Source organism: Antechinus flavipes, chromosome 1 (assembly GCF_016432865.1).
Source record: "Antechinus flavipes isolate AdamAnt ecotype Samford, QLD, Australia chromosome 1, AdamAnt_v2, whole genome shotgun sequence".
In the NCBI taxonomy this organism is placed as follows: domain Eukaryota; kingdom Metazoa; phylum Chordata; class Mammalia; order Dasyuromorphia; family Dasyuridae; genus Antechinus; species Antechinus flavipes.
Genome location: NC_067398.1, coordinates 668,563,792 through 668,590,051, shown reverse-complemented (window position 1 = coordinate 668,590,051; position 26,260 = coordinate 668,563,792). Strand labels below are relative to the sequence as shown.

Below are 26,260 nucleotides of genomic sequence, written 5' to 3'. Positions count from 1 at the left end.
ACAAATTAAAACCCTTCAATTAAATACCAAATTTGAGATTCTGAAAATAAAAGGGGAGATGAATAAAACTGAAAGTAAGAAAACTATTGAATTAATAAATAAAACTGAGTTGATTTTATGAAAAAACCAACAAAATAGATAAACTTTTAGTTAATTTTATTAGAAAAAGGAAAGAGGACTTAAATTAAATGTTAGAAATGTTTATAGGGAGTAGCTAGATGGTACAGTGGATAGTGTGCTGGGTCTAGAATCAAAAAGTCTCCTCATCCCAAATTCACCCAACCTTAGACACTTTAGTGGTCTGAACTGGGTAAGTCACTTTACTCTGCCTCAGTTTCTTCATCTGTAAAATGAGCTGGAGAGGGAAATGGCAAATCACTCCAGCATCTTTGCCAAGAGTACTCCAAGAAGGGTCACAAACAGTTGGACACAACTGAAAAAAAAAAAAAAAACTACTAACCCACAAATTTCTTTGGAGCAGCCAGCTGGCACAGTGGATAGAGTACTGCTTATAGTGAAGAAGACCTGAATCAAATTCAGATAGTTACTAGCTGTGTGATCTTGGACAAGTCAAAAAAGAGTAAAAAGTTTATCAAGATGAATTATTTGAGCAGGATCAAATAGGATTTAAATATAAAAAAGTGGGAAGAGAGAGCAAACCAGGAATAGAGAAGATTGTAAAGAAGGGTGATTGTTTGGGGAATCAGGAATTGGAGTATAGGGTATCTGAAGATTAAGAAGTAGGCAGACAGTCCAATAGAGCCATCTACACTCAGAGAGAGAACTGTGGGAACTGAATGTGGACCACTACATAGCATTTTCACTCTTTTTGTTGTTTGCTTGCATTTTGTTTCCTCATTTTTTTCCTTTTGATTTGATTTTTCTTGTGTAACATGATAATTGTGGAAATATATATAGAAGAATTGCATATTTAATGTATTTAGATCAATTGATTTCTAGGAGAGGGGGCAGGGGAAAGGGAGAGAAAAATTAGATATAGAGTTTTTAAGGTGGAATGTTGAATATTATCCACGTGTATGTTTTGAAAATAAAAAGTTTAAAAAAAATTTTTTAATAGCTTTTTACTTACAAGTTATATGCATGGGTAATTTTACAGCACTGACAATTGCCAAACCTTTTGTTCCAATTTTTCCCCTCCTTCCCCCCACCCCTTCCCCTAGATGGCAGGATGACCAATACATGTTAAATATGTTAAAGTATAAATTAAATATAATATATGTATACATGTCCAAATCGTTATTTTGCTGTACAAAAAGAATCAGACTCTGGAATATTGTACAATTAGCCTGTGAAGGAAATAAAAAATGCAGGCGGACAAAAATAGAGGGATTGGGAATTCTATGTAGTGGTTCATAGTCATATCCCAAAGTTCTTTCGCTGGGTATAGCTGGTTCAATTCATTCCTGCTCCATTGGAACTGATTTGGTTCATCTCATTGCTGAACACGGCCACGTCCATCAGAGTTGATCATCATATAATATTGTTATTGAAGTATATAATGATCTCCTGGTCCTGCTCAAAAAATAAAAAAGTTTTAATACAAATAAAAGAAGTAGGCATAGAGTGATAGAGAGAAGATAGAGGGTTTTGTCAGAGGTCTTAAATGGCAGACTGAGAAATTTGGATATTATCCTTTGACTATGGGAGTCATTGAAGGTAGTTGAGCATGAGAGGGATACGTGTCTGGGACTGGACTTGGAGAAGACATTTCAGACAACCTGGACAGAGGAAACTGTAGGAAAAGAATGAAATCCTTTGATGGTATTTGAGTGTCTGGGATAACCCCTTAGCAGCTATTGGCTTCTCAGGAAAAATATTACTTGAGGAAGTGACTTTATGGACCTTTGTCCCAGACAACTAATCTCCTAAAGTCAGGGAGGCCTCATTTTCTGTAAGAATCACATAGGGGCATTTGGGGTCTCTAAATCAGACAGAATGGTGAAAGACTGTGAGCTGATGAGGTTGGGAAGTCCCACCAGGATTTATTGTAAATTAAATGAGCTAAAATACAGAAGCTTTTGTGAATGGCAAAAAAAATTCTTTATAGGCAGGAAAAAATCTTCCTCCACTAATAATTAAAGGTCCCCGGGACAGGGAGCAAATGGGAAACAGAGGGGCTCCACAGAAGAGGAAGAGATGCCCCCTAGTGGGCAAAACAGTTAGTGACAGTAAAGTGATTAGGGGTAGGGGGTCCATGGCCCAAACATGAGAAATGACTCATTTATACACTATCAGAACCAAAAGAGACTTTAGAGCATAAGAGAATCAGAACCGAGTTCTATAAAGACCCGTAGAACACAGTATGTCAGGACTGGGAGGGCCCTTAGAATAAAGAATGTCAATTTTTTTTTTTTTGACTTAAGAAAACTTTAAAGCATCATGTCAACGAGTGAGAATTCATAGAGTTAAACAAGACTTTCTAAAGTTGAAATGGAGTTGAATTTTTTTTTAATTCATAAAAATTTATTTTATTTTTTTCCCTTGCAAGACTTTTTGTTCCAAAATTTCCCCTCCTTCCCCCCATCCCTCCCTTAGCTGGCAGGTAGTCCAATACACATTAAATATGTTGAAATACATATTAAATCCAATATATGTATACATATTTATACATATATTGTTGCACAAAAAAATCAGATCAAGAAGGAAGAAAAAAAAACTGAGAAAGAAAACAAAATGCAAGCAAATAATAATAGAGAATGTTATGTTGTGTCCCACACTCAGTTCCCACAATCCTCTCTCTAGGTGTAGATGGCCCTCTTCAACAGTGTACAAGTGGAACATAGTTCCAGATTGCTCTCCAGAATGGTTGGATTTGTTCACAACTCCACCAACAATGCATCAATGTCCCAATTTTCCCACATCCCCTCCAACATTCCGCATTATTTTTTTCCTGTCATCTTAGCCAATCTGACAGGGGTGTAGTGGTATCTCAGAGTTGTCTTAGTTTGCATTTCTTTGACCAATAGTGATCTGGAACTACTTTTCATGTGACTACAAATACTTTCAATTTCTTCATCTGAAAATTGTCTGTTCATATCCTTTGACCAGAGATTGTCAAAACTGTGAGAGACTTTCAAATGTCAGATCCCTGAGATCTTAGAAGAAAGAATGTCAGAGCTGGGGGTGAGGGGAAACCTTAGAATCTAGAATGTTGAAGCTAGGAGAGTCCTAGAACATTTAACTAGATTGTCAGAGTTTAGAAGGACTGTAGAACACAGGACACTTTAAAAATGGGGATATCAAGGTCCAGGGAAGTAAGGAGAGTTGTTCAAAGTCATATGACTTCACAGCACTTGAGGTAGAATGTGCTAACATCCCAGGCCCTGATGTTTTCTGCCATATTGTGTTTCTCCAAGATTGCACAGCTGATTGGTGGCAAGGCTAGCACAAGAGGCAGTGGATGTTTTGATCACTGCCCTATGTTCCAATTCAGTACATACCTATCAGCATTTATCAAGGTCCTATAATGTGACATGGTGACAAGTCCCAGGAATTCATTAAAAAAAAGTTAGCAATTTCTCAGACTTTATTTTTCACTTGAGAGATTTTATATAAAAGAAGGTAATTTGAGAAAGAATTCATCAGAACTAAAACTCAAGAGATATAGCAAAGATTTGATCTAGGAGGTGGCTTGTGTGTGGAGCCTTAAAGAAGGTATTTATTCCAGGCAAGGCTTAACAATCTATGACAAAGGTCCGGAGGAGGGAGATAAATGGTCAAGTCTGAGAGCAAATAGGCTAAATTGAATGGAATATAGTGTGAATGAAGAGAAAAAAATGTGCAAGAAAGTTGAGAGATTTCTGGCTCTGCTTTATCATTTTAAGAAAAGATATTAAAGAAAAAATGATTCCATCATCTAATGCCTTGTCCTTTTCATTTTTCTTTGTAATCTATCTGTTGTTGAACTTTATCTGAGTTCTAAAATTGAATTCAGAGATGAATGATCCTGGATCTTGCGCTAGGACATGTAGCAGCTCTATGGCTGTCCTTCCTGTGCTCTGGACTCCTCAGTGCATCCTGAGCTAGAGAAGTGCTCAGTTCCCCTACAAGCCTAAATCTTCCCCTCTGCAACATCTTCCCCAATGCTTCTGGTGTTGCTCTCTGGGGCTAAAGAGAATAAGTCTCCTTGTCATCTACCGGGTGAGAACTCTTCAATATACTTGAGTACGGACATGCCGGCTTTGCCAGGCTTTCTTCCTACAAGCCAGAAACATCACTTCCTTCAATGGATCCTTCTACAGAGTCACCTGGAATCCTTTCATTACTCTCTGGTCACCCTCCTCTGGATTATTTTTGGTTTATCAAGCCCTGAAAAGTGGCAACGGGATTGGAGATCCAGACTTCAGGTGTGAGCTGATCAGCACAAAGCATGATGGGAATATCCTCTTCTAGTGATGGACATGGCTTCCTTCTTAGCATCCCAAAATCTCATTTAGTTTTTCAGTGCTGTTTCATATGTTAACTTTATTGAACTTGCAGATCACTGAGACCCTTATATCTTTTTCAGGCCAACTGCTGGGTGGTCATATTTCATCCATCTTGTACTTTGGAAGTTGGGTTTTTAAAAAAAAAATATTTAGTCTTTGCCCAATTCCCAAATTGTAAAAACAACTTTTAACATTATTATTATTTTTAATTTTGAGTTCCAAATTCTCTTCTTTCCCTTCCTCTTATTAAAAAGGCAAGCAGTTTAATATGTCATACCTGTACAGTCATGCAAAACATATTCCATGTTAGTCATGTTGTAAAAGAAAACATAAGCAAAAAAAAAAAAAAACAAGAAAAATAAAGAAAGTAAAGATAAAGTGTGCTTCAATCTGTTCCATCAATTCTTTCTGGATAGCATTTTTCATCAGATCCTTCAGACTTGTCTTGGATCATCATATTCTGAGAAGAGCTGAGTCATTCGCAGTTGATCATCATACAATTGTTAATGTTACTGTATACAATATTTTCCTGGTTCTGCTAATTTTACTTTGTATCACTTCGTGTAAATGTTTCCAGGTTTTTCTGAGAACATTCTGTTCATCATTTTTTATAGCACAATAGTATTCCATCACAATCATATACAACAACTTGTTCAGCCCTTCCTAAGTTAACGCACATCTCTTTGATTTCCAGTTCTTTGTCACCATAAAAAGAACTGTATAAATATTTTCATATCTATAAGTCCTTTTCTTTTCTTTTTCTTTTCCTTTCTAAAAATCTCTTTGGGATAAAGACTTAGTAGTGGTATTTTTGGGTAAAAAGGTATGCACTATTTTATAACTCTTTGGGAATAGTTCCAAATTGTTCTACAGAATGGCTAAATCAGAATACAATTTCACCAATGGTACATTTGTGTCTCAATTTTCCCACATCCCCCTCAACATTTGTCATTTTCCTTTTCTGTCATATTAGCCAATTTGATATCTGTGGTGCTGTAGCTCAGAGTTGTTTTAATGTTCACTTCTTTACTTAATAGTGATTTAGAATATTTTTTCACATAATTGTAGATAGATTGTATTGTTTTGTCTAAAAACTGCCTGTACACACCCTTTGACCATTTATCAATTGAGGAGTAGCTTTTATTTTTATAAATTTGATTCAGCTGTTTATATATAAAAGAAACTTATTTTAAAATTTTTTTACAATTATGATTACTATGTATTTCCCTCCATGATATTTTCCATATGTTTATCCTAGTCTCTATCCTTTCATTCTGAGCCAATTCTGATGAGTAAGATTCATGTACTCTCCCTTTTCCATTTTCTCTTCTACTGTAAAAGTTCTCTTACCTCTTTTTTCAGACAATTTATCCCATTTTACTCTTCCCTTTCCCTTTTCCCAGTGCATTCCTCCTCCTCATCTCTTTATTATTTTTAAGATAATTATCCCATCATATTCAATTCACCCTCATATCCTTGGTCTATGTATATTCCTTTTAATGACCCTAAGTTCTTAGAAGTTCTCATGTAGAAATGTAAACAACTTAACCTTCTTGAATCCCTTGTGATTTCTCTTTCTTGTTTACCTTTTTATATTGCTCATGAGTCTTGTATTTGAAAGTTAAATTTTTTATTCACTCCAGTCTTTTTTTTAGGAATGCTTGAAAGTTTTCTATTTCACTAAATATCCATTTCCCCCCTGAAGGATTATATAATTATCCCTTTGCTCATCAAATTTTGATCTATTGTAGGTCTGCATAAGAAATTAAGTGGGAATTCTGGAGAGTTTTGCAGAAGGCTCAGACAACGTGTGAAGGTCGGCAGATGACAGAAAAAAAGTTTAGAAACTCAGAAATGCATAAAACATATACATAATTATATAATATCAACATATTTTATTTTTTAATATCATAATAAGTTAGATTCCTTCTCTGATATGAGAGGAGGGTCAAAAATTTATACATAGATTTTCCAGATCATGGAAATATCTCATCCCTATTCTCCACAATGCAAAACAAATAACTGTATTCATTTTTTCTGGGTAGGTGATTCTTGATTGTAATCATAATTCTTTTGCCCTCTGAAAGATCATATTCCAAGCCTTCTCATCCTTTGATGTAGAAACTGCTAAATCTTGTGTGTATACTAACTGTATACACTAACATGTGGTTCCATAATATATGAATTTTTTTTTCTGTTTTTTGCAATATTTTTTTCTTGACCTGAGAACCTGAAACTAGGATTTGGCTATAATATTCCTGAGAGTTTTCATTTTGGGATCTCTTTCAGTAGGTGGTTGATGGAATCTTTCCATTTCTATTTTATCCTCTGGTTCTAGAATATTTGGATAGTTTTTCTTCATCATTTCCTGAAAGATAATGTCTAGGCTCTTTTTCTGATTCTGCCTTTGAGATAGCCCAATACTTTGGTGTTGTTGTTGATAATTAAAAAAAACCTTCAATAGTTTTTATCTTCCCAATTACATGCAAAGATAGTTCTCAATATTCATTTTTGTAACTTTCAGTTTCAGGCCACTGAGTGGATGCCCATCAGTTGGAGAATGGCTGAATAAGCTATGGTATATGAATGTTATGGAATATTATTGTTCTATAAGAAATGACCAGCAGGATGATTTCAGAGAGGCTTGGAGAGACTTACATGAGCTGATGCTAAGTAAAGTGAGTAGAACCAAGATTCTATGGCACACAGCAACAATAAGATTACGTGATGATCAACTGTAATGGCCATGGCTCTTTTCAACAATGAGATGATTCAAAGCAATTCCAATAGACTTGTGATGGAAAGAGCCATCCAAATCCAGAGAGAAAAGTATGGAGACTCAATGTGGATCAAAGTATAATATTTTCACCTTTTTGGGGAGGTTATGGTTTGCTTGTTTTTTTTTTTTTTTTCTTTCTCGTGGTTCCCCCCCCCCTTTGATCTGATTTTTCTTGTGCAGCATGATGAATATGGAAATATGTTTAGAAGAATTGCAAGGTTAACTTATATTGGATTGCTTGCTGTCTATAGAAGAGGATGGGGAGAAGGAAAGGAGAAAAATTTGGAACACAAGATTTTGAAAAACTAAATGCTGAGAACTACATTTACATGTATTTGAAAAAATAAAAAGCTATTTAAAAATTGAGTCAGAAAAATAAACAAATAAAAGGATTTAGTTCAGTTCAATTTTTTTCTCCTTCCTTCCTTTATTTCTTCCCTCCCCAAGACAGCAAGCGATCTGATATAGGTTATACATTTACAATCATTAAAAAATATTTCCATATTAGTCATTTTGTGAAAGAAAAATCAGAACAAAAGGGAAAAGGCTTGAGGAAAAAAAGCAAACAAGCAAAAAAAAAAAAAAAAAAGGTGAAAATAGTATGCTTCCATTTACATCCAAACTCCACAATTCTCTCTCTGGATACAGATGGCGTTTTCTATCCTAAATATATTGGAACTGTCTTGTAGTCCAAAAATTCTTAAATTATCCTTCCTGGATCTATTTTTCAGATCAGTTGTTTTTCCAGTGAGGTATTTCACATTTTTTCTACTTTTTCATCCTTTTGATTTTGCTTAATTGATTCTTGATGTCTTACGGAATCCTTAGATTCCACTTTTTCCAATCTAATTTTTAAGGGATTATTTTCTTCAGTTGAGTTTTTTTATTTCCTCTTCCATTTTGCCAATTCTTTTAAAGGAGTTGTTTTCTTCAGTGAATTTTCATATAACTTTTTCCATTTGGTCAATTCTGCTTTTCAAAGCATTTTTCCCTCATTGAATTTTTGTGCCTCTTTTTACCATTTGGCCTATTCTATTTTTTAAGGTATTATTTTCTTCAATATTTGTATGGGGTATGTGTGTCTGTATATGCCTCCTTAACATAGAGATTGACTCATTATAATTTTCTAGCTTCACTCTCATTTCTTTTCTTAACTTTTCTTTTCTCTTACTTGATTTTTAAAATTACCTTTGAGCTTTTCCATGGCTTGAGACCAATTCATATTCTTAGCAGTTATGACTTTTTTTTTTGAGTATGTGTTTAAATCTTCCTTGTCACCATAGTAGCTTTTTATAGTTATGATTTTTTTCTACTGTATCCTCATTTTCCCAGCCTATTTCTTGAATTTCAACTTATGCTAAAGTGGACTTTGCTTTTGGAGGAGAGGGGGCACTGTTTTAAGCTTCAGGTTTTTTGTGTAGCTGTTTTCAGAGATAATCCTGGGGACCTGCAAAGTTTTGGTTCTTCCAAGGTCGTATGATCTAAGGAGGAATGTATTTACTACTTTTTGGTCCATGAATAACTACAAGCACACATTTCTGTCCTGAAACAGGGATAGGGTCCCGAATCCCCTGGGGCTGCAAGCTCTGGTGTGCTGGTATTCCTCCTTGCATCAGGATTGAGATCTAGGGTTGTGACTCAGATATCTTCAATGTATAATAAAATTCTGAGCAGTATGTATGAGCAATGCAACAGAGTCCCATCCCTGGTGCCCGCAAAGGGATCCCTTATACAATTTCCTTTTGAACAGTTGTTTGACACCCTTACCATCTGTGGACTGAGGGGTCTGGAACTCTTCACTGATTCACTGATTCCCGTCTCACTGCTGGTTTGTTGGGGCACAGCCTGTGCTGGACTGAATTCTGCTCACACTGCAGTACAACCAACCTGTCCTGCTGACCATCTAACTTGTCTTGGTCTGGAAAATTGTTTCATCCCATTATTTTGTGGATTCTGCTGCTCCAGAATTTGTTTTAAGGATTTAAGGTTGTTTGTAGAGATTTTGGGGAGAACTCAGGTGAGCTCCTGCCTTTTCTCTGTCATCTTGGCTCTGCCCCCAAAGTTGAGAGGTTAAAACTTGGAGAAGGAAAATTTTTTTTTTAACATGGAACAATTTCACTGAAATGTAGATTGTAAGATTAATGTGAAATTGGTTGGGAAGGTAAGCAGGAGTTAGATCATGAAAGGTTTTAATGCTAAATATTTGTTTATGATATTATTTTGTAAGATGTTAAGATGTTAAGAGTTGGGAGGACTCTCAGACTCCAGAATGTCAGGGCTGGAAGGGCCCTTAGAATTTAAAATGTTCAGAGCTGGGAGAGCCTTTGGTTAATTTTTTTAACCAAATGGATCCTCAGGTTGTAAAGAAGGTGTATGTTTTTACTTGACAGATGTGCCACTGATAGACTGCCCAGTAATCTCAAACCAGAGTAGTCAAGAGCTGACATGTGCTTTAAAATTAATTCTGGATGCCTTTTCTTCCTTTTTTCTTTCTTTAAAAATTTCTCCCCACTCCATCCTCCCAAACAAATGCTACAGACATTAATCCTTGAGTATTTGCTCTATATTTATGCCCTTTTGGGTAACTTGTCACCAGCAGACTGTTACTCTCCTTGATTATGTATAAGTGCTTATGATGAAATAAATTGATTTTTTAAATTAAGAAAAAGACAACACGGCACCAGTGAAGTTTCTTGAATGATAGAGTAACAATGAGACCTGGATTTTAGGAATATCAGCTTGACATCAGCTGGACTAAAGAGGAAAGAGACCAAACAAGAAAGACCAATTACAAAAATCTAGATAAGAAGTGAGAAGGTCTAGGGTGGAGATTATGTGAATGGATTCTGGGAGGGATCAGATTGGACATGGGGGTGGGGAAAGGGGAGAAAGAGACCCTCCCACTGGTGCTTTTTTGTGGGATTTAGAGCTGTTCTGACACCCTGGCTAGGATAATCCCCGCCTTCCCAGCCCCTCGTCCTTCTCCACTCCACTTGGTGCATCGTGCTTGGGCACCTTCTGCAGAAGCTCCTTGAGGGCGGGAACCTTGCTGCCACACAGGCCCTCCTCACTGCTGGCCGAGCCAGATTCTGCAAAAGCCCCAAGAAGGCCGGAGTCCAACCTCCACCCTTTGCCGATGAGGAGACGGGACTGAGGTGCTGGGCAGAAAGTGGAGCAGCCTTGACAATCACTCATCAAAAGTATGGAAATGCCACTTTATTCTCCTTTTGAGAAGACCCTTTGGCTTAATGTTCCCGGCATTTGGAAGGAAACCCTGGGAGGTAAATGATTGTTTCTTGTCTGGACCTGCCCCCACATCCCCCCTCCTCTTGTCCATGAGCCAGCTGGCCAGCTCCTTGTTTCACTTTAACTTGGGAAAGATCCTGATGAAGAGGATCATACTGATGAAGATGAAGCAGACAAAGATGAGCACGATCCACAGGAGCCAGTTTACGGACTTCTTGGCGTGCTGCTCCAGCCTCTCTGACTCGGTCTTCAGCTTCTCAAAGTTCTGGTCTGCCATCTTAAGGGAGTGGGAGAGGATCTGTGGAAAGGACAGGCAAAATAGGGTGAGGGGCCAGCTCTGCCCCAGCACCTGGGGGAGCTCAGAGGCCCTACCATCCCCATTCCCACCTCTTAGTGGGAATTTTTAGTACAAGCAAACCATCTTCCCTCAGAGACCCTCGTTTTCCCATCTGTCAAATAAGGGGATTGATGATCTCCAAGGACCTTCCCAGCCCTGACATTCCCTATTCTAAGGGCCCTCCCAGCCCTGACCTCCTGGATTCTAAGGGCCCTGCCAGCTCTGACCTCCTGGGTTCTAAGGGCCCTCCCAGCTCTGACCTCCTGGGTTCTAAGGGCCCTCTCAGCTCTGACAACCTGGGTTCTAAGGGCCCTCCCAGCTCTGACATCCTGGGTTCTAAGGGCCCTCTCAGCTCTGACATCCTGGGTTTTAAGGGCCCTCTCAGCTCTGACATTCCGGGTTCTAAGAGCCTCCCAGCTCTGACACCCTGGGTTCTAAGGGCACTCCCAGCCCTGACCTCCTGGGTTCTAAGGTTACTCCCAGCTCTGACCTCCTGGGTTCTAAGGGCCCTCCCAGCCCTGACCTCCTGGGTTCTAAGGGCCCTCCCAGCCCTGACCTCCTGGGTTCTAAGGGCCCTCCCAGCCCTGACATCCTGGGCTCTAAGGGCCCTCTCAGCCCTGACCTCCTGGGTTCTAAGGGCCCTCCCAGCCCTGACCTCCTGGGTTCTAAGGGCCCTCCCAGCCCTGACATCCCGGGATCTAAGGGCCCTCCTGGCTGTCATGTTCCAAGTGCTCCCATCCCCCTCGGCTGCTGCTCTGTGGCTCTCCCAGCTGGAGACGCCAGCTGGGCATCTCGGGTTTCTTGTTGCTCTACCTGATTATCTTGTTTAATAACATTCTGTGCTGCCAGAGTGTTGTTCTTCAGACTTCGGGCCAAACTCAACATTTCCTCGGCCAGCTTCTCCTGGACACTGTGGTGATGCTGTAGCACGGCATCGAGCTCAGCGGCTGACTGCTTCTCATCTGCCCCAAGGCCCCTGTGTGTACAGAGGGTGTGGGGTGGAGGGGAAAGGTTTGTTCAGAACCGGCGGAGCTCTAAACCACTGAAAAGGAAAAACTGGCCGTCTCCGCTGCCCCTGGACAGACGATCCTGCCATTTATTCTAGGCTACACGTGTCTGAGCTCCAGGGCAAACTCCCCGGTCTGGATTCCCATACATGAGCAGAAAAAGGTTCCTGCATAATTTCCATGGGCCTTTTTTTTAATAAATGGCAACAACAATTTCAAAAACTGTCCAGGACAGGGGACCTGCAGCAGTTAAGTCACTTTTTCTAGTTCTCTGGAGGGAAAAGTTGGATCCTGCAAAGGTGGAGTGCCAGCCAGACAGCAGTTAATGGGGACACCGCACTTCAGGCAGACCAAGCTTAAGAGGCCAAGTGAAAAGTATCCTCAGATATGGGAAGGGCTGTCTACAGCAAGAGGGATTAAACTGGCCCTAAAAGGCAGCCCAACAGGTAGAGGCTACAGAGAAGGTAGATTTTAGTTGGATAAGAGGAAAATTGTCTGGGGTATGGGGATGGGGATATCACTGAATGTCCCAAAGCTGGGTGGGCTGTTCCTCTGCTGGATCTGTTGTAGGGATGGGGTTCATGTTTCAGGTAGGAGTTAGACAGGATAGCTTTTCACATTTGGATGTGAACCCTAGGCCCCTACAACATGAGATGAGGAGATAGTACTAAAGATGAGTCACTTACGTCCGCTTCCTTAGGTCCCCAGAACCTGGAACCAAAATAGAGACATTTATCAGTCAGAAAATAGTCATTTATCAGTTGCAGGCTTTTTACCATTCTCTTATACTGACGGGGTTCTCTCTTGTGAAGGTTTCAGATGAAGTCTATTCCAAGGGCCCTGAATATTCCCAGAATTTCTAAATCTTAACTTTTAAGTTCAACTTAAGTATATGTCAGCCATATTTGTGACTTCCCTGCCCCCATTACTTGCCATACTTTTTTCTCACAGCATTTGCTCACACCTTTTGTGCAATGCTGAGTGCTAGGGAGACATTACCCGAGATCCTGATGGGGCTTTCCCCCTCCCAACCTCCTCTCTGTCTGGCCCCTTGACATGAAGCCCACTGGGCTCCCAGGGATCTCTCTTCAAATTCATGACATTTCTCTGCCTCCCTCATGGCCCTTGGCATTTCCTGCCTCGGTGTGGTGGAAAGGACCCTGAGCTGAGGACCTCAGGCTCGGGTTTTGTCCTGGCTCTGCCCCTCACTAGCTGATTAGGTAATCCGATCCCTTCCTGGGTCAATTTTCTCAGCTGCAAAATGGGGGTGGGGGTGGGGAAGGAGGGAGTAGACTAGATAATGTCTAAGGTACCTTCTGGTGATGACATTTTGGGTTCTAAAGGCCCTCCTGGCTCTGACATTCTGGGCTCTATGACTCCCTCTGGCCTGGACTGTCCAGGTGCTAATATAAGTTTTCTGGTATTAGCCTTGTCTACTCACCCAGACTGCTGTGAGCCCCCATTTCCTGTAATAATCCTACACACAGGCCTGGACTCAAGGCACTGAAAGGGGCCTCAGGAACCAAGTCATCTCCTAGGGACTGAACCTCCCCCCTGCCCAAAGATCTAGGGTCTGTGACTTCATCAGGACGTGTACTTGCTCCACCAAAGCTCAGCTCAACTGCTCCGAGACTTAATAATCAGAGATGCTTTGGCCAAAAAAATCAGGCCGAGGGCAACCTGGTGCTGGGCCTACGGGCCCTAAGTGAGGCGGCTCCTCGGACACCAGGCCCAGCCCAGAACTTAGAACAGCCAGGTTTTCCCCTTATCTCCTCTGTTAGAACGTAAGCTCCTCGCGGGCACGGATGGCTTCCTTCTCTGGCCTAATTCAGTACCTGGCACACGGTAAATGTAAATGCTGATCGAGTGAGGGTTGCTTGGCCAGAATGGATTTTAAAGTCCTGGGTACCTCCTGCTTCGTGGGGGAAGCACCAGAGGAAGGCCTTATGTCCAGCCCTGGGCTGCTGCCTGATTCTGGGTCACACAGTAAGGCTCCTCACAGACTGCTCGTTCCCTTACGTGGGCCTGGGTCTCCAAGGAGGCTCAACTGGTATCCTGAGTGAGTCCCGTCTCCCCCGGCTGTTGGCTCTGAGAGCCACGAGGGCCCCCCCGGCCACACTGACTTTCCAGGTGCTGCCCGGGAACCTCTAGGAGCGGGGCTGTCTAGGACTGAGAGGATGGGGGAGACAGAGACTGAAGGTCCCCGTGCTTGGCCATGAGAGCCTCTGAGGGCATCCAGGGCTGGGCAGGACACCCGGGGCTGGCGGAACGAAATGTCTTGTTCCAGGTCACACGGTTAGCAGGATCTGAACCCGCCTCCCCTGCCAGTGAACTCCATTACTCTGTGGAGCCAACTTCAGGAAATTGGAGACCTTCCATCTCTGCAAAGAGGACGGGCAGCCTGGGCTGAGCTGCCTGGGGCTTCCTTCCCAGGGTTCAAAATCGTTTGGAGGGGCCGTGCTTACTCACCGCTGGTTGGCGAGGACTCCTAAGGGGAGAAAAACTGCAATGAAAACGTGCACTCCAGCCCCCGACAGGCCCAGGCTGGGAAGCTGGCCACAGGGGAACACTGAGTCTCCTTCTTCCCCTGAAGTGGGGCCCCGGCTGGACCAGTGTGAGGTGTTTCAGCCGAGGGCTCTGGGGAGGGTGGGTTCTGATCCTGGGTGCAGAAAACCCAAACTTTGCTTTCCCTCCAGGTGGGCCCTAATCCATCCTGTTACCCGCTTGGTCCCTCAAATATGAGCCACATTTCTAAAATGAGGTCTTTTTGAAAAGAAAATGGAGAGAGGTCCATGTCCATCCCACAAGGAGCTGAAATTACATCAGTGTGGCTACTTCATTCACCAGTGCAGATTGTAGCCCTTCTGTAGAGTAGTGGGTGGTCTTCTAGGGTTGCTAGAGACCAAGGATTCAACACGACAATGCACCCTCTGAATGGAGCCCCGGTGGTCCCGAGGTGACATACACACCGTCTCGGGGCTTCTCTCCGGTGGTGGGTGGGTAGGAGCTGCCGTAGCTTAGCCAGTTCTGGCATCCGCTTTGGGCTCCCCGTCAAACCCGAGCTCCATCAGGCTCTCGGGGAGTGCGAAGGGCCGGTGTGCAGGAGAGTATGATGAGGGAAGGCCTTGAATGCCAGGATGGGCCTTCAGTTGGTCCCTGACCTGCTGTTGCTGCTTTTGGAATGTGTCAGACTCCCCCATGGCCACAGCCCTGGGCTAGGCGAGCAGCCTCCCTTCCTTCCTCTCGGGCTCTGCCATTCAGCGCCCTCCAGCCCCTGCCTTACCTCCTCCACATTTCCCCTCAGGGCTCCCCAGGGGCTCCCACAGGCCCCTCTCTCCCATCCCTTCCAGCTCCAGGCTGGGCCCCATTGCTTCCCTCTAGATCCTCCCCTTCATCAAGGCCCAGCTAAGTTGCCTCCTCCCTCATGAAGCCTTCCTAGACCTGTCAAACGGAGGTGTCTCCCCTTCTAAGTCGCCCTGGGATTTAGGGTCTGTCCCCACATTTAACACTTGTGAGCAGATGAAGCAAGAACGACCAGGCTCTGCCCTGAAGAAGAGCTAGGAGAAAGCAGCTTATCTCCTTCCTTCTTTCCAGAAGGCCTACGTACCGTCCCCAGCAGCTCACTCCGCATCTCCCCCGTGTACCGGGCCCGCGTCTGCAGGTGCACCGTCTTGGTGGCCGGCACCCGCTCCTTGGTGGTGGTGGGGGTGCGTCCCGGCGCCAGGAACTGATTGGCGAGGGCTTTCTCCGAGGAAGACGACTGGGGAGAGACAAGAGGGGCTGGATAAGTGGGGGCAGTGCTGGCCCTCTGGTCCGGGCAGGAGGTAACCCAGCTCCACGTGCGTTCCATTCTCCCCCTGCGCTGCCAGGGACAAGCAGCATCTCTAACGGGGACTTCCAGGGCCTCAGTCTCCTCTGCAAACCCCCACCAAGTCCTGAAAACTAGGAAATGTGACTGGTTTGCCGTGCTGCACAGCAATGCATTGTGGGATCCTTGGCAAGACGTTACTTTTTCCCTCACAAAGGTTTCCTGATCCCTTTTGCTTTCATTACACTCTCATTTCCAAAACGTTCCCTTCCTATTCCCTTTTGCAGAGCTCCAACCTTTGAGATTTCAATTCAGCAAATGCTGATGACTGTCCACAGGAAGTATGTCGGACGGGCTCGGCACACCCTGATTGGCTACCGCGACCCTCTCTCCAGGGCGGCTGCTGGCTGGGGGGGCGGGGGTCTGGGGCGGGCTGGCCCTCCCGGCCTCTTGGCAGCCGCTGCCAGCACCACTGCTGCCTCCTCTTACTCCCCCTCCACAACTCTCACGAGGCTCTCGGAGGGGAGAGGAGAAGGGGATGTGGGAAGTGACTTAGAAACCCCTCAATATGGGGCCCCTCAATGATCCTATTCTAGCCTCTCTGCAGCATAAACTTTCCTACATTCAGGGACTTGTACTTGTCCAGTGTCCAGTCTCTGTCTGGGTCAGGAGGGCTTGTCTGCCCTTCTCCTTCCTTCTCCCAGAAGGCCAGCCCCTTCTCCATTAAGTCCAGGGTCCCCTCTCTAATCCTGGGTTCCCTTTCTTGTCAGGCCCTGGTCTCCTCTCCAGTCCAGGGCCCTCTCTCTAGTCTTGGGTCCCCTTTCCTGGCAATCTTGGGTCCCTCTCCAATCCAGGGCCCTCACTCCGGTCTTCCCCTGCCCTCTCCCATCCTGCCCTGGGCCTCCACATGGCTGTAGCCAAGTCAGGGGAAAATCAACAAGATTTCTTTCCCCTTTCACTCTTTTGGCCACTTTTGTTTTCCTTGGCTCAGCCCATGGAATGTGGCCTGAGGCTCAGGTTGGCACAGGAAAGCACATGAGTGAAACCCTCCCCCCTCCCTCCCACCCCATCAGCCCTCTGTGGCCAAGCAGGGGCTGGGGAAGTGGGGTCCCCTCCCAAAGGGGCCGAGAGGGTAAGGACAGAGCTTGCTCTGGGTTTTAGAGAAGGAGGAAGGTCTCATGAAGTGGAGCCTTTATAAGTGAAATGGAGTCGCTGATTTTTAAAAACTACATTTACTTTCTTTAGCTTGATGAATAAAAATAACATTCTTTGAAAATTAAATATTCAATGAGTGTTTATCTTTAAAAAAACAAATACAATTCTGTGGGCACGCACCCTAATGATTCGTGCAGCATGTGCCTCTGGGGCCCACTGTGGGACCCGTTTTGGGCAGGGGCTGGACCAGATGGCCCCCAAGGCCCTCCCTCTGTGCTGTTCCTTGCAAAGCACTGTGCAGGGGGCCGAGGACACAAATAATCATCGTCATAACAACTACATATAACACTTTCAGGAGCTACAGCGGGTGGAGGGCCGGTTTAGAATCAGGAAATCATGAGAATACATCCTGCCTGAGACCCAGTGGCTGTGGTTGAACCTGGCTAAGTCCCTTAACCCTCAGTTTTCTGTAAGCTTCAGTTTTTTCATCTATAAAATGGGGATAATCACAGTACCTACCTCACAGGCTTTGTGCTGATTAAATGAGGCAATCTCTGTACTTTGCAAATTTTAAATTTTAAAGTGCGATATAATGCGTGCTGTAATTATAGCGCCCTTTTACTATGACCACTATTTTTGTTCTTAATGGTAATGATGTTAGGACCATATGCTCCTCTGATCCTCACAATAAGCCTGTGGTAGCTCTATAACTCTTCCCATTTTTGGGATGAGGGGATTGAGGCAAACCCAGGGGAAGTGACTTGTACAGGGTCACTGTGCTGCTGTTTATCCTTTGTTCTCAATGAGGACCAAGACGTCGGGGAGCTGATACGAGTTGGACTTGAGTAAGGGAGGGCTGGGCGAGGCCCCCGGGCTCCCTCCTCCGGAGTCGTCTGGGTGATGGGAGCTGGCCGTGGCTGCAGGGGGCCGGGGTCCAAGGCAGGGTCAGCCCAAAGGCAGCCTTCCATCCAGGGTGCCAGCCCTTGAGAAGCCTGGTCTCTGGGGGTGGGAACAGAAAAATACAGAGCAGCTGGAGCTGGAGCAGCCGAAAGGCTCCCATGGAAACTCGGGGCTCCGGACCATCACCCACAAATACGGTTTTCAATTAAAAAAATGGGCGGCCGGTGGCACAGGGGAGGGAAGCCTGGGCTTGGAGGCGCCTCAGATGCTTGCCAGCTGTGTGACCCGGTACAAGTCATATCATCCACTAGCCTCAGTTTTCTCATCTGCAAAATGGGGCTAACGACAGATCTGCCAGAGTTGTCAGGGACTCGAGGGCCCACAGTTCTAGGGGATCCCTGAGGCCATTTCCTGAGAACTCTTAAGTTCTATAATTGTATAAATGTTAGTAACAGGCCAGCCAATTGACTTACCAGTTTTTCAGCTTCTAACATTCCTTTTAAAAAGTCCACTTTTCTAGAATACTCATTCAGCATTTCAGGGGCAGGTTTACTGAAAAGCACAAAAAAGGAAAAATGTCACCAAGAAACCTGCTGCCTTCTATCCATTTAGCCCGAGCTCTCTGAATTATCCCAGGCTTAGCTCCAGAACCAGATGAGGGGGTGGTGCCCCCTCTCCTTCCCCCGCCTCCTCCCCCCGATCCTAGAGAAAGAAAAGTCCAGGACAAGGAGAATGGGGCTTGAGATGCTGCTCTTCTGTGAACCAGGCAGGTGAGTGCGGGCAAGGCTTTTCACTTCTTTGAAGGTACATTCTTCATTTGTAAAATTTAGAGAAGGCTTGACTCAATGATCTCTGGGGGATCTTCCTAGCTCTGACCTCCTGGGTTCTAAGGGCCCTCCCGACTCTGACCTCCTGGTTCTAAGGGCCCTCCCAGCTCTGACCTCCTGGGTTCTAAGGGCCCTCCCAGCTCTGACCTCCTGGGTTCTAAGGGCCCTCCCAGCTCTGGCATTCTATAAATCAATGCCAATAACCACTTAGATCACCTTGGGCGAGTTTCTATGGAAAGCAAAGGGCATCAGTGGTCCCTGAGGGCCTTCTGCTCTTCCCAGACTTTGCTCCTTAAAATGGCACACTTCTTTCCTGATTAGATGATTCGGACCAGTCACGCTGAGTTTCGTTTGATTGTTGGGTTGGGACTTATACAGGAATGGGTACAGGGACCTGCCGTGGAACTGCAATACTTCCTCTAACAATGGGGATCATAACCTGAATCTGGTGAGTTTGTGAGCTTGTTTTTAAAAAAATAGCTTGATGACTGGATTTTACTAGAACCGGTCTCCTTTGTAATCCAATCCATTTTGTTTTATTCCATCGCTCTGAAAAGCAGTCCCCAGGCTTCCCCAGACTCCCACACCAAAGGGCTCCAGGACATCCCCTGCCTTAGAGGCAGAGGCAGCCAGAGATCAGCCGATAGTCAGAGCTGGTACATGGCAAAGGTAAGAGCTGAACCCGCCTCCTCCTGCCCCTGAGCCCGCTTCCCCACCCACTGTACCCTACAGCTTTTCACCACCTCTTACCTTGACTGTTCCTTCAAGGCTTGGAGCATTTCTTCCAGGGCAGCTACATACTAAAAGCAAAGGCGACCCGTTAGTGACTGGATAAAACTGGTGCCAGCTTTCCTTCTCTCACGCCCCAGTTAAAATCCCACCCTCAACAAGCCCTGAATGATAGTGCCTTCTCTCTGCTGCTTATGCCCAGTCCAGTCCGCTTCTGTCTGGTTTGGCTGCACTTGGTGGTCTGTAGCCTATCCTTCCCAGGGCTGATTTTGAATTTCTTACCACCTCCCTCCCCTTTGCTCCCACTTAAATGGCTGGCTGCCCATCATACTGTTGTTGGGTCTTACTCTTCCTGAGTTTTTTGGGGGTAGAGATTTGGAAGGACTGACATTCCCTTCTCCAGTGGTTTAAGGTGAAGCCTCACAGCTGCCTTGTAGGCAACCCCAAAATCACACAGCTAGTAAGTGTGAGGCTGGATGGAAACTGAAGGCTTCCTGACAACGAGGTGGCGAGGTCGACAGAGCCCTGGGCTTGGGATCTAGGAGACTCTTCTTCTTGGATTTAAATCTGACCTCAATCAATCCCAATGGTCTTATGATGGAGAGAGCCATCCAGAGAGAAGACTGTGGGGACTGAGTATGGATCACAACATAGAATTTTCACCTTTTTTGTTGTTTGCTTTTTTTTTTTTTTTTTTCCCCTTTTTGATCTGATTTTTCTTGTGCAGTATGATAAATGTGGAAATATGTGTAGAAGAATTGCACCTGTGTAACCTGCATTGGATTACTTGCTGTCTAGGAAAAGGGAGAGGTGGGGAGAAAGGGAGAAAAGTATGGAACGCTAGATTTTGCAAGAGTAAGCATTGAAAATTATTTTTGCATGTATTTTGAAAATAAAAAACTATTATTATTTTTTAAAAAACCAGGCCTCAAACTCTTACTAGGTATGTGACCTGGGCAAATCATTTCATCTCAGTTTTCTCATCAGTAAAATGAGCTAGAGAAGAAAATAGCAAACAATTCTAGCATTTCTGCCAATAAAACCCCCAAAAAGGGGTCAAAAAGGAGAGTTGGACAGAATTGAAATGTTTCAACAGCATCTTCCTGACCCCAGGCCCAGTGCTCCAGCCACTGAGCCATCTAGCTGCCTGGCCTTGCAATACAGTAGTTGCTAAAAAGTGTATCTTTAGTCGACTTGACTTCAACATATTTGTTTTTGGCCAGAACTGTGATTTGTTTAGGGCAGAAGTGTCAATCAGATTAAAATGCAATTAAGAAATATTTAACAAAACAAATTAAAAAAAAACAGCCAATGAAAACTCATAGCTTGGAGAGATGGGGGGTCTGGTGTGAGGAACAGCAAAGGCCTGTGTGGTGAGATTGCAGAACATGTGAAGGGTTTATGAGCAGGGGCGAGGGAGAAACACAGTCAGATTTTCACTTTAGGAAGATCACTTTGAAGCTGAGTGAAGTAGGAATAGGGAGAGAACTGAAGCAGAGAGTTCACCCAAAACACCACTGAAATTGTCCAGGTTTCAGGTGATGAGGGCCCAAAGGAGAGTGGGGCTCTTGTTCCGAGGAGAGATGAGAATAGAGACTAGAATTGTTAAGAAAGTGAAATCCACAGGCTTCTGCCACATGGGGTGGCAGAAGAGAATGAATGAGGAGGTGAGGGTGACTCCTAGATTTTGAGCCTAGGAACTTGAGAGGATGTGGTCATCCTTGTCACTAACTGGGAATTACTAGAAAGAGAAATTTTCTGGGGGGAAGATATTTGATTCCATTTTGGACATGTTGAGTTTAAGATATCTCCTGGACATTCAGTTTTGGATCTTCAGAGGGCAGCTATAGATTTAGACTAGAATGAAAGAGAGGTTAGGGCTGGATAAGTATACCTGAGGTTTATCTGCATAGAGATAATAATTAAATCACAGGAGTTGAAGAGAATATAGAAGGAGAAGAGATGGGGTTCAGGACACTTACCATTTATTGGGAATGTCCTGGACAAAGACCCAGCAAGGGAGACTGAGTCTCTCAGGTAGGAAGAGAACCCACATGCAGCCTGGGTGGTGATGGACAGTGTCAAAAGAAGAGGAAGGGGGAAGGGAATAAGCATTCATAGAGGGCCTATGATGTGTCAGGCACTGTTAAATTTTTTTTTTAAACAAATTTGATCCTTCTCACAACAACCCTGTAAGATAGTAGCTATTCTTATCGTAATTTTACATTGAGGAAACTGAGGCAGAAATTAAGTGACTTGTTCAAAGTGCCACAACTAGTAATTGTTTAAGGAAAGAACAATACAGTTCTTTCTGATTCTGTCTACTGCCTCAGTTGCAGAAAGGTCCAGTAAGATAAAGATGAGAAAAGGCCAGAAAAGGCCATTAGATTTGGCAATTACATAACTGCAATTTAAGAGCAATTTCAGTCAATGATGGGGCATGAAACCACAATGTAGAGAGTTAAGAAGAGATTTAAAGGAAAGGAAGGAAGGCTCTTAGTACGGAAGGTCTTCTCAAGTTCAGTCACAAAAGGGAGAAAAAAGATAGAAGCAAATAAGTTTTGGGGTAGAGAGATCAAGTGGTTTTTTTTTTTCTTTTTGAGGCTCAGGGCAACATGAACATATTTGTTATCAGTAGGAAAGCCACTAGCAGACAGAGAGAGACTGGATAGAACAGGATAGGACAGGAAGGAAAGGAAGCTTGCATAAGCTAGTTCTCTTGTCGAGAGAAAGGGCAGAAGTGTTTGTTGATAGGGGCAAGTTGAGGAGAAAAGAGGTCTCTGTGGGGAGGGAGAGAGACTAGAGAAGAGGGAAAGGACTGGACTGCTGCAGGGAAGGCCCAGCCAGCAAAGTTATGCGACTTCGCCCCAGCATCATGTGGGCAGAAGTGAAAAGGTACATGGTGCAAGTAATCCTGGTGTGTTTTTTGGAAAGGGATGAGTACTAGATAAAAATGGGATAAGGCATCCAAAGACATAGACAGGGCAAATCTGAAATGGCAAGAGTCTAGTTTTGGAGAGGACAAAAATGAATCCAGAGCTAAGGTGATGGCCTAGGAAGGCAAGAAGAATGGAAGGCTGGCAGCTGAGGAAGTTATGATCAGAGAGAGGAATCTCAGAGTTACCGACTGTGGAGTTATTAGACTTGAGTTCCTTGAGAGTAGGAACTGTTTCTGCCTCTCCTTGCATCTCTGGTGTTTAGCACAGGACCTGGCACACAGTAGGTTCTTAATAAATGCTTGTTGACTTGAGTTAGAGATGGAAGGCTTGTGGATAAGAGATCAAGGGTATGACTATCCCTAAGTATATCATATTGGAGGGAAGATTTTGAACAGGCAAATGAACCTGGAAGTATTTAAGGCTATTTGAGGGAATGTTGACAGGTGAGCTGAAGTCCCCAAATATGAGGAAAGGCTTGGATGATTGAAGTGGAGAGAAAGATGGTGAGCCAGGACCTGAACTCCTTGAGAAAGGAAAGAAAATGATTTGGGGGCTGGTAGGGAACAGCCTGGGTAGAGTAGTCTACCTGGACAGGTGATCCTTCAAGGAGTGAAGGGAACTAGAGAGGGCCTGAAAAAAGACAACTGGAGGTGCTGATGAGGTATGTCTAGATCGGGGATCTAAAAAGAGGCCGTAGCACGGTGCTTTCGAGGCTCTACAATTTGAAGGCACAGTCTAGATGACACATATTCCTTCTCTTGCCCTAGGATGTTGGTGGGCAGTGAGAAGATCTCAGGCCTGCAGGCCTGGACAGAACTTGGGGCTTTCTCAGAGAGCCGGATTTCTGACAGTAAGAAGCCACAATATGAAAGGAAGAGGCCTAACAAAGAATACAGAATAAGGGTTTTTAAGGAAAAGGAAAGGAGAGTTAGATAGGGACCAGGAAGGATGAGGAGGAAGGACGGAGGAGGAGGAGGAAGCGATGTTCAGGAAGGAAGCATGAGTTTGGACAGCCTAAGACTTACAATCACAGGGCCCCTGAGTGGAGCTGAAGAGCAGTAGACTGTCACACTCTGGCAGCTAATGGTCTCTTTTCTTAATCCTCATAACATTTCTACAGAACATGATCCTGTTCATTACCCTGTCCTGGATAACCCCTCTTTCTGTGATTTCACTATACTAATTCCTTTTTGTTAACTCCTCTTCTCTGTTGGACACTTTAAATTTTAAAAACAAAATTTGTTTGGGGTATTTAAAAATCCTGAATTTTGTGGTTGCATGCACATATGCAGGTGTGCACGCATGCACAAACATACACGCACACACAGGCTCATAGAGCATTTCCAAACATGCATCAGGACACCAAAAAACAGGACTCCGCATGAAACTGCAAATCTCTACTTCACATTTCTTGCTCTTTTTTTTTTTTTTTTTTGGTCTGATCCCTTTTTAAAAAAAGTCTCCTTTGCTGATTTCTCATCTAAATCATGCCTTCTCAGTATCAATGTACCAAAGACTCTGTCCTGTAGCCTCTTTCCTTTTCTCTCTACTCTCTCTCACTTGATGATCTCATCAGTTCCATGGGTTTAATGATCATTGCTATTACTGATACCACCTTGATCAACCTGAGATTCCTTCTTGTGGGTCTCACACCTCCAATGGCCTTTTATATTCCGCAAATACCTAATATTCAACATATCAAAAGAACTTATCCTTCCTCACTAAAGCTCTTCCCCTTCCAAGTTTCCCTTTTTCTGCTGAGGGTATCCTCGTCCTTCTCAGGTTGGCAACCTTAGTGTCTTCATTCTCTCTTACACACATAGCTGCTGGATCTTGCCATTCCTTCCCCATGACACCTTGTGCATCACTGCTCACACAGCCATCACCATCAGTCTCCCTCACGAATTTTGTTTCAGGTCAATCCACCTTTCATCCAGTCAACAATGACTATGTCACGTAAGTAGCGCTAACTTTGCAAATACCAAGCAGACAAAATGCAAGCTATAGACAGTGTAGGGGTTAGTAATCTCAGAGAGAAGGGATTAACAATGGGAATAGCATTGTTGGTGGAGTTGTGAACGAATCCAGCCATTCTGGAGAGCAATCTGGAATTATGCCCAAAAAGTTATCAAACTGTGCATACCCTTTGATCCAGCAGTGTTTCTATTGGGCTTATACCCCAAAGAGATACTAAAGAAGGGAAAGGGACCTGTATGTGCCAAAATGTTTGTAGCAGCCCTGTTTGTAGTGGCTAGAAGCTGGAAAATGAATGGATGCCCATCAACTGGAGAATGGTTGAGTAAATTGTGGTATATGAATGTTATGGAATATTATTGTTCTGTAAGGAATGACCAGCAGGATGAATACAGAGAGGCTTGGCGAAACTGACATGAACTGATGCTGAGTGAAATGAGCAGAACCGGGAGATCATTATATACCTCAACAACGATACTGTTTGAGGATGTCTTCTGATGGAAGTGGACCTCTTTGATAAAGAGAGCCCTAATTGATCAAAGATGGACAGAAGCAGCTACACCCAGAGAAAGAACACTGGGAAATGAATGTGAACTGCTTGCATTTTTGTTTTTCCTCCCGGGTTATTTATACCTTCTGAATTCAATTCTCCCTACGCAACAAGAGAACTGTTCGGTTCTGCAAACATATATTGTATCTAGGATATACTGCAACATATCTAACATAGGACTGCTTGCCATCTGGGGGAAGGGGTGAAGGGAGGAAGGGGAGAAATCGGAACAGAAATGAATGCAAGGGATAATGCTGTAAAAAATTACCCTGGCATGGGTTTTATCAATAAAAAGTTATTTAAAGGAAAAAAAAAAACAACGGGGAGTATCGGGAAATGCCTCCTGAAAGTTTGACCTGGGATTTGAAGAACCTAGGAGAGTGACGTAAGGAGAGAGCGTTCGACGTAAGGGAATTTTTCAGACGTGAGTGCAAACGTAGAGAGGGAAGGAGGAGGAACAAGGTGCGAAGAACAAACCTTGAGACCAGTGACACTAAAAAGAAGAAAGATGGGAATTCGATCCAATTCTAGCTCTACCAGTCTTTGTGACCTTGGACAAGTCGTTAAACTTGGCAGGGAATCGGAATTCTTATCTGGAAAGTGGGAAATGAGTGAACCAGATGGGTTATTCTCACTTTCCATCCAGGGACTGAAATCCTGCGCTCATCCTCCTCGGTAGGTGTTAGAGGACCCTGACAAACGCCCACCACGCTTCCTTTCCAATTTTATTAACTTTCGCAAGTCTAGGAAGACCCTAGGCCTCAGACACGCTTCTTCCTTCTATAGTTCTATCCCTGTCTACTCAGGAAAAAGACTAGCGATACTTTAAAGGCCAATTCAAACGCCCTAGCCCCCAAGAAACCTTGGAGGAAGCACCTGAGCCCGCGCGGGGCAAGGCCAATGAGAGGCCAAGAGGGCGGGGCCACGCCTCAGATGGGGGCGGAGCCACGCCTCAGGTGGGGGCGGGGCAGCGGCGGCCACCACATCAGCCCCATCTACCCCGGCCGCAGGGGGTCTCGGCGGCGCCTCCCACCTTCTCCAGGCGCCACTCGCTTGGGTCGCGCTTCTCGGCAGCCAGCGTCTCGCAGCGGCACAGCAGCCGTACCAGATTCAGCTCCAGCCGTGACACCGCCATCACCGCTCCCACACTGCCGTCAATTCCGCCGCGGTTTAACCAACTACGGGCGGAAGAAGGCACACTTGCCGCCATATTAACTACGGGCGATAGGAGGAACTTCCGCTGCCACGTCCGTTACAGCGGAAGATGCCTTGATTCCAAGCGGAAAATGACTGTCGGCATATTAGCCACGGGCGGAAGAAGCGGTTTCATGACCTCCTTAGTAAGGGCAAAAAAAAAAAAAAAAAAAAAAAAAAAAAAGGTCATTCAGAGCTTCCGGTTGGCCGCCTTGCCCGCGCCATCTTATATGGGCGGGAGACGATGCGGAGCATCATTATAGTCGGAGGTGGGTTCTGCCTCCTTCTTTACGACTGTTAGGAGGAAGGGTTCCTCTCGCCATGTTGATTAAGAGCTGAAATCGGCTTTCTCATTTTTCTTATCACG

The 26,260-nt window shown here is 44.3% G+C and overlaps 1 protein-coding gene across 1 annotated transcript; it reads right to left on the bottom strand.

The window, feature by feature from the left end:
* Positions 1-10,428: 10,428 nt before the first annotated feature.
* On the bottom strand, positions 10,429-26,016 carry USE1 (unconventional SNARE in the ER 1). Its single transcript, XM_051972100.1, has 8 exons — positions 25,733-26,016; positions 19,258-19,307; positions 18,154-18,232; positions 15,425-15,577; positions 14,287-14,305; positions 12,504-12,528; positions 11,624-11,786; positions 10,429-10,771 (listed from the first exon to the last, which is right to left on the bottom strand). Exons 1-8 carry the CDS (start codon positions 25,907-25,909, stop codon positions 10,589-10,591), a joined length of 849 nt encoding a protein of 282 aa, XP_051828060.1. The 5' UTR covers positions 25,910-26,016; the 3' UTR covers positions 10,429-10,588.
* Between the last annotated feature and the right edge of the window lie 244 nt (positions 26,017-26,260).

Bases quoted from the DNA above. Each gene is read 5' to 3' on its own strand.
- USE1 (XM_051972100.1), bottom strand. From the start codon at position 25,909: ATGGCGGCAAGTGTGCCTTCTTCCGCCCGTAGTTGGTTAAACCGCGGC. The intron at 19,308-25,732 runs GTGGGAGGCGCC...CTTTGCTTTTAG, and splicing joins GCGAGTGGCGCCTGGAGAAG to TATGTAGCTGCCCTGGAAGA. The intron at 15,578-18,153 runs GTAAGTCAATTG...GTCTCTCCCCAG, and splicing joins TGTTAGAAGCTGAAAAACTG to TCGTCTTCCTCGGAGAAAGC.